Source organism: Lineus longissimus, chromosome 19 (assembly GCF_910592395.1).
Source record: "Lineus longissimus chromosome 19, tnLinLong1.2, whole genome shotgun sequence".
NCBI classification, from domain to species: domain Eukaryota; kingdom Metazoa; phylum Nemertea; class Pilidiophora; order Heteronemertea; family Lineidae; genus Lineus; species Lineus longissimus.
The window spans coordinates 11,241,880-11,256,102 of NC_088326.1; the positions used below are offsets into that span (position 1 = coordinate 11,241,880).

At 41.7% G+C, this 14,223-nt stretch overlaps 2 protein-coding genes across 24 annotated transcripts in view; one reads left to right on the top strand and one right to left on the bottom strand.

The window, feature by feature from the left end:
- Window positions 1–3,135, bottom strand: part of LOC135502760 (protein scribble homolog) — a 112,905-nt gene extending 109,770 nt beyond the window's left edge. For all 18 annotated transcript variants that reach the window (XM_064795816.1, XM_064795820.1, XM_064795819.1 and 15 more), the window contains exons 1-3: window positions 2,828–3,135; window positions 2,606–2,723; window positions 782–860 (exon numbers count right to left, since the gene is read on the bottom strand). In XM_064795816.1, coding sequence (XP_064651886.1) covers window positions 782–860; window positions 2,606–2,723; window positions 2,828–2,989 — 359 coding nt within the window. In that variant the 5' untranslated portion in view covers window positions 2,990–3,135. The remainder of the gene's footprint in view (window positions 1–781; window positions 861–2,605; window positions 2,724–2,827) is intronic.
- A 2,264-nt stretch (window positions 3,136–5,399) lies between these two features.
- The window catches only part of LOC135503327 (potassium voltage-gated channel subfamily KQT member 1-like), a 138,156-nt gene continuing 129,332 nt past the window's right edge, over window positions 5,400–14,223 (top strand). For 5 of the 6 annotated variants that reach the window (XM_064796864.1, XM_064796862.1, XM_064796867.1 and 2 more), the window contains exon 1: window positions 6,253–6,483. The gene's annotated coding sequence lies outside the window, so the exon portion shown is untranslated. Of the gene's footprint in view, window positions 5,587–6,252; window positions 6,484–14,223 lie in introns of those variants that run through there. The other variant, XM_064796863.1, reaches the window with a different exon arrangement.

Below are 14,223 nucleotides of genomic sequence, written 5' to 3' on the forward strand. Positions count from 1 at the left end.
TTGTATAGTACCCCCAGGTATATGGCACGGCTTAACCCGCCAGCCACGAGGGAATTCCTTTATGGCCCAGTGGTTGGCGCGTTGGCCCCAGAGTGGAAGTTAAGCAACGTTGAGCGCGGTCAACCTTTGGATCGGTGACCGGCGCGTACAATACACCCATCACCCAGATGATTTCATTTTTTTCATTTTAGCACCCAGCATCCCAGTTGAAACCGCTTGTTCACCGCCAGACTTACCAATCTCTTTAGCCCTCGTACCCTCATCGCAAAATAAATGTTGCAGGTCACCGGGATAAAAATTGCTGGTATGAGCACCCTTGAGAAGCAATTCCCAGATTGCCGAGAATCAGGCAGGCCTTATGTATTGTACGCGCTGGTCACCGATCCAAAAGTTGACCGCGCTCAACGTTGCTTAACTTCCACTCTGGGGCCAACGCGCCAACCACTGGGCCATAAAGAAATTCCCTCATGGCCGGCAGGTTAAGCTGTGCCATATACCTGGGGGTACTGTAAACCTTCCAGTTTGCCGAGTTGGTCTGTCCTGGGACATGTGGGAAGGAAACGTTACCAGATGGACACAGCTTATTTCAGAACGAACTTTGAGCGCTCGTTTTGACCGTTTTTCTTGTGACTGTAAGCCAGCCATTCTCCCAGGGCTCAAAGCAGTGTACCCAGGGCAGGCCGCTTGGTAATTATGAAAGACTGATAAGATTCTCGGTAATCTGGGGAATTGATTCTCCAGGGTGGCGAGAGGTGCTTTTCCCTAGATATCATTCACTTACTTGGATATGGGATTGCTGCTGAAGTCCGCAACTTGTAGATTTTTACAAAACTTGATGTTCTCCGGTATATCACCAATATCTGAAACAGAATTCAGGAGAATTTTTATAAGAATCATACATATAACATGTAAAAGGCATTTTGGCACACTTGTTCGTCATATTCGTGAAAGTCAGTCGGGAATGATACATACAGCTGAAGTCAGAACCATTTGTTGCAGTACATAAATTTCAGTTCAGTACAAAAATTCCTTCCAGAGTTCAGATTGTTACAAAAGGAAGTTTGTCAATGAAAGACATGACAGAGGGTTGACATCATGCGTGTAACGTCATGTGTTTATTATTGACCCTGATGATGTCAGAGTCAATAATGATGTCAAAGTATACCATCGCCAAGGCCAGAAGACTACAGAGAGTTTTCTTGGACCCATTGTTAGCGCACCATGTCGCCGTTAGGACTTAACATCAAGGACAACACGTCCTAAATTTATACTATGCATCATCCTTCCATATCTGCCTGCAGTAAAACATACAGTCATCACTGCAGCTTTTGAGTCAGGCCAAAGGGCAGATCTATTCTATAGACAGTCACACCCTTGGGACTTACAAAGAGCTGTACTTTAAAATAGAGAGATGTCCTGATTACAGAGGTCATTACTGAATGGAATTGGTCTATATGGGACTAAAATCAGTGTCCTGCTATCAGAGGTGTCCACTAAGTGAAGTTCCACTAGTTGAAGACACAGGGGCCCAAATTCATAAAGGGCGTTTAAGGGTTAGACATGTACAACTTCTCTCTAATCAGTTTCAGGGCCTATTCATATTCTGTGAAGATTCACATGAAGGGCCAGAATCTGTCTATTCAGTAGTTAAATGCTGTTTTAAGCTAAACACCCTTTATGAATTTGGCCCAGGGTGTTCATTAGTATTTTGAGTTCCAGGATTTGTTCACAAAAGTAGGCGTTGTTTTACCGTAATGAAAGTGTACACCCATCACTGACCTGATTTTGAGTCATGGCCTATAGTCTAGGCCTTGTTGGTTTCACTTACAGACAGCACATGACCATAATTACAGTTGTAGTTTTTGTCATCAAGCACAGATCTATTACTCTTAGTGAGGACTAATGACAAACAGTAATATTGATTTCTAAGGTGATCACCGACATCCATCCTGAGTAAATCAGGGTAATTTTCAGCCCTGAAACCTCGGACATATTTCTTCACTTAAAGGCGATGTACGCACATACTTCGGCCAAAGACGAGGGGGAAATGTCTCGGGGGGTTGGTGCAGAGGACCAGAGAAGCTAACAACCCTTGATTTCGTAAGGATGACCAATACACATGTGTTTCGACTTTTTGTTTTATCTCTGTGACTCACATCTTGAAATATTAAAAGAGTGAGTAAGTGAGTAAATGTTATTGGCATTTTAATGCATATTACATATACAATTGGGCATGTACTAAATGTATACAATGTATTTCACTAGGTTTACACCCAAGGGAAATTGAAGCAGTCCATTTTATCTCATAGGGATGGTAGGTAGCGTATACAATATGTGGCAAATCGGGATAAAACAATGCGAATAATTTTGCAGCAAAATTAATTAGCTGACTCTATAGAGACACACTGCTTTAAATCAGGATGAAATTGCAGACAGAGTGCATTGGTGTTGCGAATGTGAATGATTTCGTTAAAATTAACACCCCTACAAATAATGGACTGCTCCGAGGCATTTTAAAGATGGCGGCCTTCCGCAAATCTGAAGCGGAAAACTAAACTTTGCAGGGTGTTTACAAAGATTTAGAAGCATATTCCTGCGACCTTACCGTTTCTGCTGACATCCAATTCAACTAAATTCATGAAATTTGCGAAATCTGGAGGCAGGCGACAGATCTCGTTGTCGCTAAGACCCAATTTCCGGAGCTGTAGCAGCCGAAAAAATCCCTGAAAAATAAAATTTTGCAAAATGAACACCTGTTTTCATCAGTGTTTCACGCCCCTTTTCGCAGTTATTTTTGTTGGAAATTGGGTCTGAGAGCAAGCCTTACCCTCGGTAGATCTCGGATTTGGTTGGCATCGAGTAATAATTCCTCTAAAGTTCTAGAATATCGCATAACATCGTCAGGAACATTTGTCAAACTGCAATGCCTCCTGTCGATATAATCGACCTGCCGATTGCAGGCTCGAAACAGGGGAATACACTTAAACATAACTGCGTTTATTTACTCCTTTAGAATATTAAGAAGCAGTTTATCCTAAATTTGCTAATCCTGAGCTGCCGTCGAGGGCATTTTTCGCCTGAGAGCCGTACTAAAATAGGTCAAGGAATGCCAGCCATGAAACTTTGAACACAGTCTTCACGCGTGACGTCATCCCGCCCAGATTTTGAGCAACAGTGAGGGCACCTGTTGGTAGGCTGTGGAACTGAAAAACAAATGGGACAAATTCAAATTCAAATTAGTTTATTAATTAAAAGGCCCAGAGGGCAACAGTACACACGCTACAATAGAGATACAATGATTTTGATTGAGTACATACATGAGACATACATAAAATAAATGACATGAGTAACAATGTAAAGTCTATCAGGTCTACCGGGGTCAAACCTGGAATATTTAAATAGAAGTGGCGGTCCTTATTTCATCCGATCAGAGAAGCATTTCTGGACAAATATAGACAGTTTCTGACAAATCATAGGGTCGTCATTTGAAAAGAGTTAGATAAACTTATTTTCTCTTGAAAGACCTGAACAGTTGATGTTGTTCTCATCGATAATTGAGAAAAAATCTTTCCTTGAAGCATCATATTTTGGACAAGCAGTCAGAAAATGAACCTCGTCTTCTATTGAAGTCCCATTGAAAGGGTATACTCTCTTTTCACCTTTTTCGACCCAGGTGAGTGTTGTTCTTCTTTCAGAGATCTTCTTATCTAACACTATAATGGTAAGAAAGGCTATGTTTGAATTGGCCATTAAATCAATCAGTTCACAATTAGTATGACTTTAATCAAATTAATCCCAGCTTGTGTTTACATTCGAGGGAGCAACTGCAGAATACCCGGGACACTATAGGAAGCAGCTTAATAGGCAAGATAATGTTAAACAAAGTCGCCAACAGGGGTCTCTCCCTTCTTTAATGATGTCAAAACTATTCACGCTTGAACGAGGGATATTTTTAATGGTGAACGAAACATGACCAAGTGCCCTCACTGTGCATCTCACTGTGTTAGTCACCTTAACACGTTCGCTTCCACCCCATTTTTTTCAGCGCATCGCCATTTTCCACGTTTGCCAGGTTTTTCGATTTGCTCCATTGCCACACCACGAGTGCAGGATGTGATATGTTGAACAATCCACCCTTTTCGACCATAACCTTGTTTACAAACAAAGATTCGTCTTAGAAGTGTTATAACATGTACATTGCGTGGTATGGTTGAATTTCACTTCCTATACCTGGACACAAGGCCTGATTGAAATTGACTTAGGCCCATATTAGTATTCAGTCAATGTTAGACATTGAGTCCATATCAAGCACTGAACATTAAGTTTACCTGGGGATAATAATTTGTTTATCAACAAGGGTATGGCCGAAACTGGGGAATTCACTAGTTATCTTTTAATGGAGCTTGATACAACCAAACTAATAATGCGATTAAGATGTTATTTCACTCTTGGCCAGTGTTTTCTGTCAGATGAGTAAGAGGAAGGGAACGTGTATGGAAAAGGAGAAATTTCTTTACCGGTAAAATGTTGTAACTAGCTTACAATATGTTTCAATGCAGATCTATGTACATGAAAATGTACATGAACGGCGTATCAGTTGAAAATGGATACCATACGCACCGCGATGTACGTAAACATAAATATAAATTGCGGCCGACACACATTGACTCTGGGCGTGCTTTTTTTGAATCAGCACTGACCCCTTTTTACAGCCTGTCAAAACATCCTGTTCCTAAAATACTGATTAAAGCCCTCTATCTCCTCGAGTAGCAATTTGTGTCATTATTTGTCCTAAACATTTTACGCATACACATAGAAAACATTTCTTCACGTTGACAAAAGTTCCAAACGATCTGACCTACTTTGGAGGTTTATGTACAAGTAGGTCAACCTGCTGACGTAAGTAGGTCACGGGACCACTTACACTGACTGGCATGTGATGCACAGGTGTGTACATGTACTTGAGGACATACGTGTACATTGATCCGATGTATATATTGAAATAATGATACTCTGGTTATTACCGCTATACATGTATAGCTTGACCTGAAAATCAATAAAAAGAATACAGTAGGATTATTATATTGTTGGTAATTGCATCAATAATTGCGATGTCCCAGTTTGGGCAAGTTATTCCGGGTCATCCAGCGCTATTACGAAGGAATGATGACCCAAATATACTCTTATACATTGTAGCCTTACAGAAGCTACTGCACTCGGACTTCGCTGCATGTGTCGATAATAGATTTGTTTTGATCAAAGGCCCTGGGAATTACATCACAAAGTAAATGGGTGCATCGTAGAGTTTATCAAGTCTCCATCATAAATTTAGGCCTATATGTACTTTTTTAGTATGTACAGTGACAAACGGATTCTACGGCAAATTGTTGGCTTGTTATAATTATTTCTCGTCAACCCGCATTTCCTAATAATTGGCAACTCAAAAGTGTAGGATCGATAACGCAGGAAATAACGGACTAAGTGTACTAATGGATCAACTGATTTACTAGTAATTATGATATACTAGTAAACGGACTAACAGGAAGTGTATAGAAAATTGGGCTCGATCTACAAGACCCGAAAAAGGTAAGTCCATTTCTCTAGATGTTTGATGTTTCTCATAGACAACGACCAAGAACAAGACCAAGACCTCACCATCGACTAATCTTCGATAGCGGTCATGATCTACCTCTGGTCTGCCAATAGATTTTATACCTCTATCATATGATAAAACTTTGTTTTTTGTTGCCAACTATGAGAGCGGGCCACTGATGCGCAATATTCTCGTTGCCGATCAGTGATGATCTAGAAGCCACGCAAGTCAATCTGGTCGCAGTCTCCACTTTCCACAGGCGGTATTTTTGAAGGACTTCCTGTCGTCTTGACCAATCAGAAACCGTTAATCCTCCTTCACCGGCCCTGCTCTCAGCACTGAACCAATCACAAGGTACCGCCCTAATCTTCCGGCCAGCTTAGGAAAGTGGTTTGCGAATGTGCGTTCTCAAAGACCACTGCGCCGCCGGGAATGGCGAAAGTGGTGACTCGGTTCAGTTCTGTTCCCTATCACAAGAAACGCCACTGTGCCGCCATCGATGAAGGATCGTGAGATCTTCAAGGTGTTTTTAAAACTCCTCTTTGTTGCATTCCATAAGTCCTATTTCCCGTGGTAAGCACCAGGAGCCGCCACTGTGCCGCATCATCAGCGTTATAGTCACCAACCTTCAAGTATCTTTCGGATTTTTCATGGTGGCCAAGCAAGTGTCACAGGTTGTGCAATTAATCTATCAAGGAAGCAAGCTGTGAATCCGACAGGTGCGAGGAATTGTAACAATTGTTCAAGTGCGGATATACGGCTGGTGAACAGTGGATAGGAGCTTATTATCACGCGCGGAAAACGTGCTTTTTGGCGCAAAAATTAATTGGATACAGCCGTGCGTGAGGTTGTTTGCAGAAGAGCGCTCAAGCGGAAGCAGAGTATTACTTGTGAGTTGTGGTTTCACTGAAATGTATTTCCGTTCCGAGCGATTTTTGTGATTGGAAATGTACAATCGTTTTTTTATGTTCAGATTAGCTTGGAACAGATAGTTATGTAATCAGTTTTTTCGTTGTTAGTTTTATGTCGTTGGTGTACACTGTTTCAATTTGCTAGTGTTGTATTTAGTCAATTATCGTGTTATTGGAGTTGTTTCAAAACTATTTGGCATTGTTTATATAACGGTGTAACGCGTCTTCAATATCGAAGTGGCGGATCATCTACACCGATCGGACCGTGCACAAAAACATTGCAAAATATTGTACAGTATCAGAAATTCTGAAATTCATTAGAATATTGTTATTGTCTGAAATCAAACCTGGCAAAAGGCAGGTTCAGACTTACGAAGAGCAACGAACGACGAAGAACAAATAATCTACATGTTCTTCATCGACAACTTTTTGTACATTTTTTCCCGATTCTTCGTACAACTGAATAGAAATACAGCGTAATTTACATTTTCATAAAATATAAACCCCTTAGTTTTTGAGTTTGATAAAATTATTGTTCTCGGTTTTTGCCTGCTAGTGACAAGAATTCTCTGCCACGTCTTTGTTTGTATCGGGTTCGTTATTTATTAATCAGTTTGTGTTGTTTGTGTCCATATTGGTATTGCTTTTCGCATCGTCGTGTGGAGGCACTTTATATTACTCAATCTGCGACTTATAAGATCAGTTCCCATATTTGTATTTAATTCAAATTATAAAGCCCAAATACACAGTTGAAATATTCTGGATTTTATGAAAGCGAAACTGACCTTGTAAGTCCAGAGAATTATTTCATCTTCTGCCATGCTAATTGTCACAAAACGAGGCAACGTATCAGATAAACCCCGTGGGACCCAACGGGTCCTATCCAAATTCGGCACTCTCTGTTCCCCCCCCCCCCCCCCATATAAATGGGGTCTCCCAACGCATAGAACTCCGTGCTGCGGTCGAGATAATTCACCATGCCAGTGCTTTTTATTGCCACCGTGTCAAGCGGCTCACTGGAGTCGGCTATCTTTTCGGTTCAGCTGTTCCATATTTCGCCTCCTGGGGACACCTGTCATCAATTTCCTAAGCATTTAGTCGCCTTCTCATGCTAAAGGTTAATGTGAAGTCGACACTTATATCTATATACTTCGGTTTGTTGCCTTATTCTGTCCCATTGAACGCTGCAACCGAAAGCATGGTGCTTCCTGTATTTTGCCTTCCGAAGACAGCGAACTTCCGGCGGGGAAGGAATTGAACCGGCGACAAAGACAACGCATATAGGGTCAATTAAAAAAAAACAAAAAAAACAGCAAGCGCGGCATATATAAGACGAGGTTCAGGGCAAACCATTTTTGACCGGGAAACTTAAAACAGTGGGCCACATAGAATCAGGGGAGCATACCACACGGAACAGATGACTCGGGGAACATAAAACCAAGGCTATCCGGGAAAATACAAACCGGGGAATAGCGGACGACCCGGGAACATAAAGCCCAGGGAATATACCCGGGGAACACACATGTAGCCTAGAACGTGGACCACGTAGAATCAGGGGAACATAGCCCAGAGAATAGGGGACTGGGGGAACATATAGAACCTGGGAATAGAGGTTGGCGGATCCTGGAGCAAACAACCCAGGGAATTGGACCGGTGAAACATAGAATCTGGGCAACATAGTATCCGTGAACATAGGAATCAGGGAACATATGCTTCGGGAACATAGGGCTTGGGGAACATATCACCTGGGCCACATAGAACCCGGGAACATAGGATTCAGGGAACATATGCTTCGGGAGCATAGGGCTTGGGGAACATAGCACCTGGGCCACATAGAACCCGGGAACATAGAACTCGGGAACATTGAACCAGGGAATATAACACCAGGGGAAGAGCAGAGCAGAGATACACCATCCCGATCTACCTGCGTTTTGCGTAATACAGGATTGATGTTCACCATATATACGCTGCCTTCCTCCAACACGGGAACACATTGAACTCCTCATCTGCTGGTTTTGGAAATACTACATACAATGTACATTGTGTCGCAAACCGGAAGGCACAAAACCAATACAACTTCAAAACTGAAACAAAATTCCAATACAAGCCGTCGGCGACTGACATCTCAAACGCAAAATCAAGTTATACGATTTTTTTATTCACACAAGTTCCATGATCGATAAACAGGATCGCGACGGTCGTTTCAGAAGCTGTGGCTTTGATAAAAACTATTCATTTTGCATTTGATCCCGAGATAAAAAGCTTGCTGCTGGATGTGATCGCTTGGTAAGATTCGCAGTGCGGCGGAGAACTGACGCGGCAAACGTTGCTTGTAAAGTGTTTTTCATATCGTTCGGGCTAAAGGTACCTAATTGAACTCAGGAATGTGACCACACTCTATACTATAAGAACCGAGTTTCAGCAAGTTCTTATGCATAATAACTGCACTTCGACAATGCGTAGAACTGCATTTTAATTTCCTGGACCACCACTTCACTATATATAAACGGCGTACCCCAAACAAATAATATCGGCGATCTTCTGAAAATACCTCCCCGGCCGCATACCGGGTGCGCACATTTACGATTCGGAGCATGCGAATGTTGTTATTGAAAACACTGCACATGATTCGATCCATGGAGATAAATGAATTGTAAATATCTCTTGTTGTCCTACGATATCAACGACTTGTTTTATGCTCCTGCTGAATATCTAATCCACTGTGTGTGTAGCGCTTTTTGCTCAGATACCAATGGACATACAGAGAGTAAATAGGTTATTTCCTCTAACCGGAAACAATGTGACGCATGGTCGGATCAAAGGGAAGAGATTGATATTGTTACTCTTCTTCTTCCTCGTCCTCGTCCTCATCATTCTTCTCCTTCTTCTTCTTCTTCTTCTTCTTATAAACGTATTGCACATGTTTGTGATATTTTTTTTTCTCTATTGTATTAAATGTACAGAACTAATGCACCACTTCTGCATCTGCAGCATCATATTGAATTTTATCGATGAAAGATGAGGTGCGCGCATTAATCGACGAACTATAAATTATCAGCCGTTATCCCCAAGGCGGTTATTGGGATTCCGCAGGAAAAAAACGTCGCATAGGAAAGTTAGCAGAAATAATTTTTCTCTGTGATGTGATTATTGCTGTTGATATAAAAGAGTACACCGTTTGTATTAACTGGTGGGTCAGGATAATAGAATTGCAGATATGTATACAGTGCGGTATTGCAGTTATGCTAACAAATTAATTGCTGAGACTTGGTAGGCCTACATGTATTTATAGTATTTTTATATTTTTCTACATTGCGGCATTGTTGAAATTTATGTTCAGTTGGTATTTACACAATTTGAACTTTTCAAACTCAATTACAAATTCTACATTTTTAACAAACGGCGGCCATTAGCGTAAAGTCAACTTGTTTTCAAATTCAATTACTGTACAAATCATACATTTTTAACGTATGGCGGCGGCCATTAGCATAAAGTCGACTTGTTTTTTTGACACATTTGGGCTAAATTTCTGTCAATACTTTTTTCGCTCCGGTATTGGTGTACATGTATGCCAATTCTTCGATATGCTCTTAAAATGTGCGCAGAATGTCCATGTTAGTAAATTTAGGCAAATAGTTGTTTTTATTAGGTGTTGCAGCGAAATAACGCGCATTTGTGCTTGTCGATTTCGACCATCGACCTCCATCAACGCTGTTTCGTTCGAGTCGATATAATCATAGTTTGCCCTTTGAAAGACAGTAGAACAATAGGAAATTAGGCCTGTAGGTGCGAGCGGGCTTTGTTTGGAGACAATAAAAGTGGATTTGCCCTGATAACCCTTTGATAGACAGTAGAACAATGGGAAATTAGGCCTGTAGGTGCGAGCGGGCTTTGTTTGAAGACAACAAAAGTGGATTTGCCCTGAAACCCTTTGATAGACAGTCGAACAATGGGAAATTAGGCCTATATGTGCAGCGGGCTTTGTTCGAAGACAACAAAAGTGGATTTGCCCTGATAACCCTTTGATAGACAGTAGAACAATGGGAAATTGGACCTATAGGTGCAGCGGGCTTTGTTTGAAGACAACAAAAGTGGATTTGCCCCGATAACCCTTTGATGGACAGTAGAACAATGGGAAATTAGGCCTGTAGGTGCGAGCGGGCTTTGTTTGAAGACAACAAACGTGGATTTGGCTCGGTCTGTTAAAGCTGAACTGCATGCACAAAACCAGAGCGTCCCATGCGGCAATAGTAAGAAATTCAAACGATCGAAAGGTCCTTCTGAATACGGCCTGAAACATGATAGACCTCCAATGCTTCGATGCACTTGATTTCACAAACCAGCAAGCCACAGGACGATGCAGACAGTCTCGGAGAAATATGGAAGAGAAAAAAATCAAAATCTTCTGCAGGGATTCGAACCCGGGAACTCGGGCTCAGAATACGAACGCTCTAACCGTCTGAGCTAGGGGGGCTTTCTTGTAAACGGCTGCCAGCAAATATATCTTATATGAATGGCGATTATGCTTTATTTTTGAGAGATGAACCAGAAATATTCTCAAGTACATGTAATAGAAGAAGACACCAACAAAGGTGAACTTTGCTAAGAGAAAACGTAGACTCCGCATACATAATCACGCACAGCAAAGAAAAAATGACTTTCTTCCTCAGTTGCCCACTGGAAGCCACTCAAAGATATTGAACAAAGATTACACACAAATGTTTGCACATGCTATAAAGGCGTATGAAACGACAGGCATTTGAAGCAGCCCAGTGGCCTTGCGGGCAAGAGTGTTGGCAAGTAAAGCAAGAGGTCTCGAGTTCGAGTCCCGATGAGAGGACCTTTTTATTTATTTTCCTTCCAGGATTCTCTGCGAAGTTCCGCATCGTCTCACGGCTTGCTGGTTTGTGAAATCAAGCGCATCGAAGCATTGGAGCTCTATCATGTTTCAGGCCGGATTCAGAAGGGCCTTTCGGTCATTTGAATTTCTTACTATTGCCGCATGGAGTGCTCCTGTTTTGTGCATGCAGTTCAGCTTTAACTGCAAAGCAAGGGGCAGAATCATGTAATTCAGAAACAATGCGGACGAAACACTTAGGAAGGGACAAGAGGAACTGTTTTATTTTTGCATACCTCGATTTCGGAACAGAATCAGCCACGACGTATTCTCAAGACCCTCAGGGCACAACCCGGTATATTGGCAGCCGTAAATATCGGCTTTATCCTAAGCCCCCCTTACAGACATGGATACAAAAAGTCATCCCAACCCACGCGAACCTTTCATGTTGGAAGCGATTATTGGGGTGACTGAATCAGAGTCTTTCAAATATTTGAAAGGTTCTGATTGAGTCGACGACAAAAGTGCGTTATATGATTTTCGGTAAATATTGACAATCGATAAAAAAAGCGATGTCTGTACAAATAAAAAGGAAGCCAAATGTAAAATTTCGGTGATAAATTTCAGTTTCGTCCACATACTTATCTGTGTATTTCAAGCTGTTCTAATATCAATTTACGGAATAAAAAGCTAGACATATCAGCATGATAAAATCCAACATGTCCATGAATTATCTTGAATAAGCCAACATGATTACTATAGTTACATCGATCTAAGGCAAGTTGATAAATTACTGTTAAATCGAAACAAAGGCCACGCCGGAGCAAGTTGTCATGACAATCGGACAAACTTGGTGTCGCCAATCTTGAATATCGGGTGGGCATAAAATAACGTCTTTAACTTTAAAATTTTAAAATAATACGTAGATATTTCTAATAGGGAGGTAAAATTTGGCACAGACTATACAACAGTGGTGCTGTTACTTCGTGCTTGAAATCGCATGCATCTTGCATATAATTGAAACTTTTTGTTCTATACCAAACGCAGTAGCCCATTTTCAGCGTATTTTCCCGGCTTTATGGGCAGAAATGAGGTATTCTGTTTGTGCACATTTTGTTTACTCGATCAATCAGCTGCGTGCCTTGTCATTTTTATAGACCCCTAGCGGTTCTTTGGTCATTACTTGTTCTCTTCTTGGAAGGGTTCTTCCAGGGGCCTATACAAAGCGTCTGGGTCCGCCCTGTAAATACCACTGCGTACAAAGTACACTTGTTCTATCACCGGAAATATGAGTCAATTTACCCGCACCTTCGTGAACTTAGGCTGGTCAATTCCAATCGGCCCGGAAAATGTCCACACCCTCAATAATGTCATATCTCGGCAACCCATTGAAATAGGCTCCGATCCGCTGTTAACTCTTGTGGTTGGATGGGGTTGTCGATCTAATATGTGGACTTTCTTCCCCCCAAAATGACGAAGAACACGGGCTCGTGTTTCCTGAACGTAGCAACTGTACCATTTACCACAGCAAATATGGACAACTTGACTTGCAATTCACGCTCATCTCGGCAAGTCGCACCGGAGATTTCACTTTCGGTACGTATCTCGAATTCAGTATCATTCAGATATCATTCAAGTCCATTCATGAAGGCTATGTCCGCATCGTTTGGGGCTCTGAAGGTTGACAACGGTTAGGATTGGGCAAATAGCGTACATGTACTTTTTTCTCTTCTCATTATTAGTAAGTTGTTCTCTGTCGTATTGAATTTTTGTAATCTTCTACAGTATATAGGAAGAATCAATAGATTCACGAGACTATAGGTTATTTGCGAAATCCGAACGTGATGCTTTTATTTGCAAAAAAGTCTCCTGAAAGCTTTTGATCAATTTCAAATTTCCACTAAGTGTATTGAAGCGTCATTCGATTTTGTGAGCCTGGCGTTTTTTTCTAACATTAAACGTGAATGTTTCACGATTGGTTAAACCAAAAAAACACATTTAGTAAAAACGAGACACAAGTAAAATGCGTCCATCAAATTCTAACGCGGATCACGAGAGCTAAGTGAATTATTTATCTCAACCTAGACATTTAATAAATCCGTAGCGCAGTGCTTAGGAAGAACAGTACAGGGCTTGGTCTCGTGTACAATGTACATTATGTAGCAGTCAATCGAAACAACGTTCATGGGGATCGGACTCGATAGAGTGTTTCACGGTCAGCTAACAATGATTTTCTAATGCCTGACTTAAAACTGAATCGCACGCTGCCATGGCCTTTTGGGCTTGCTTTCTTTTGTCTGTCCCTCCATGGCAGGTGATGACGTCACCTGAAAGCACTCACTGTATTGGATAAAACCGGGAACGGAAATAAACGTGTACATGTACGGTGATGCTCGGTTGTAAAGTGCCGAATGAAAGGCCCTGACGTTCAGGATGGTAGCCATGCGGAAACCATATACTGCCAGGGTTACAGTGCCACAATACAAACGATTAACACTGGCCCTCGCTCATTTTGTCTTCAAATGTGGAAGGTCGGACATCTTCATGCGGAAACCATACGTGCTATGGTTACGCCCATAACACCGCGATATGACAGGTTTCATCTCGAATAACATTTATTTTTCTCACTGTCATATAACCAGTCATGTGGAGTGTGTTCCCTGGTGTTTCGTGTTCATGACCCCGGTGTTCGACCGTGCTGTTGAATGCTTGCGAGGGATTAGTGATCCTCTTGGTTGATTTATTCATTCAGAGGTGGGCAGATGCGGTGCAGGTCTTCTTGTATAGTAGTCTTGGTCTTGATCATGCGTTCACGAAAACAGTGTATCATATCAACTCACACCGGTGTTACATCCGTGTCTGTTCACAGACGTGGCAGACAC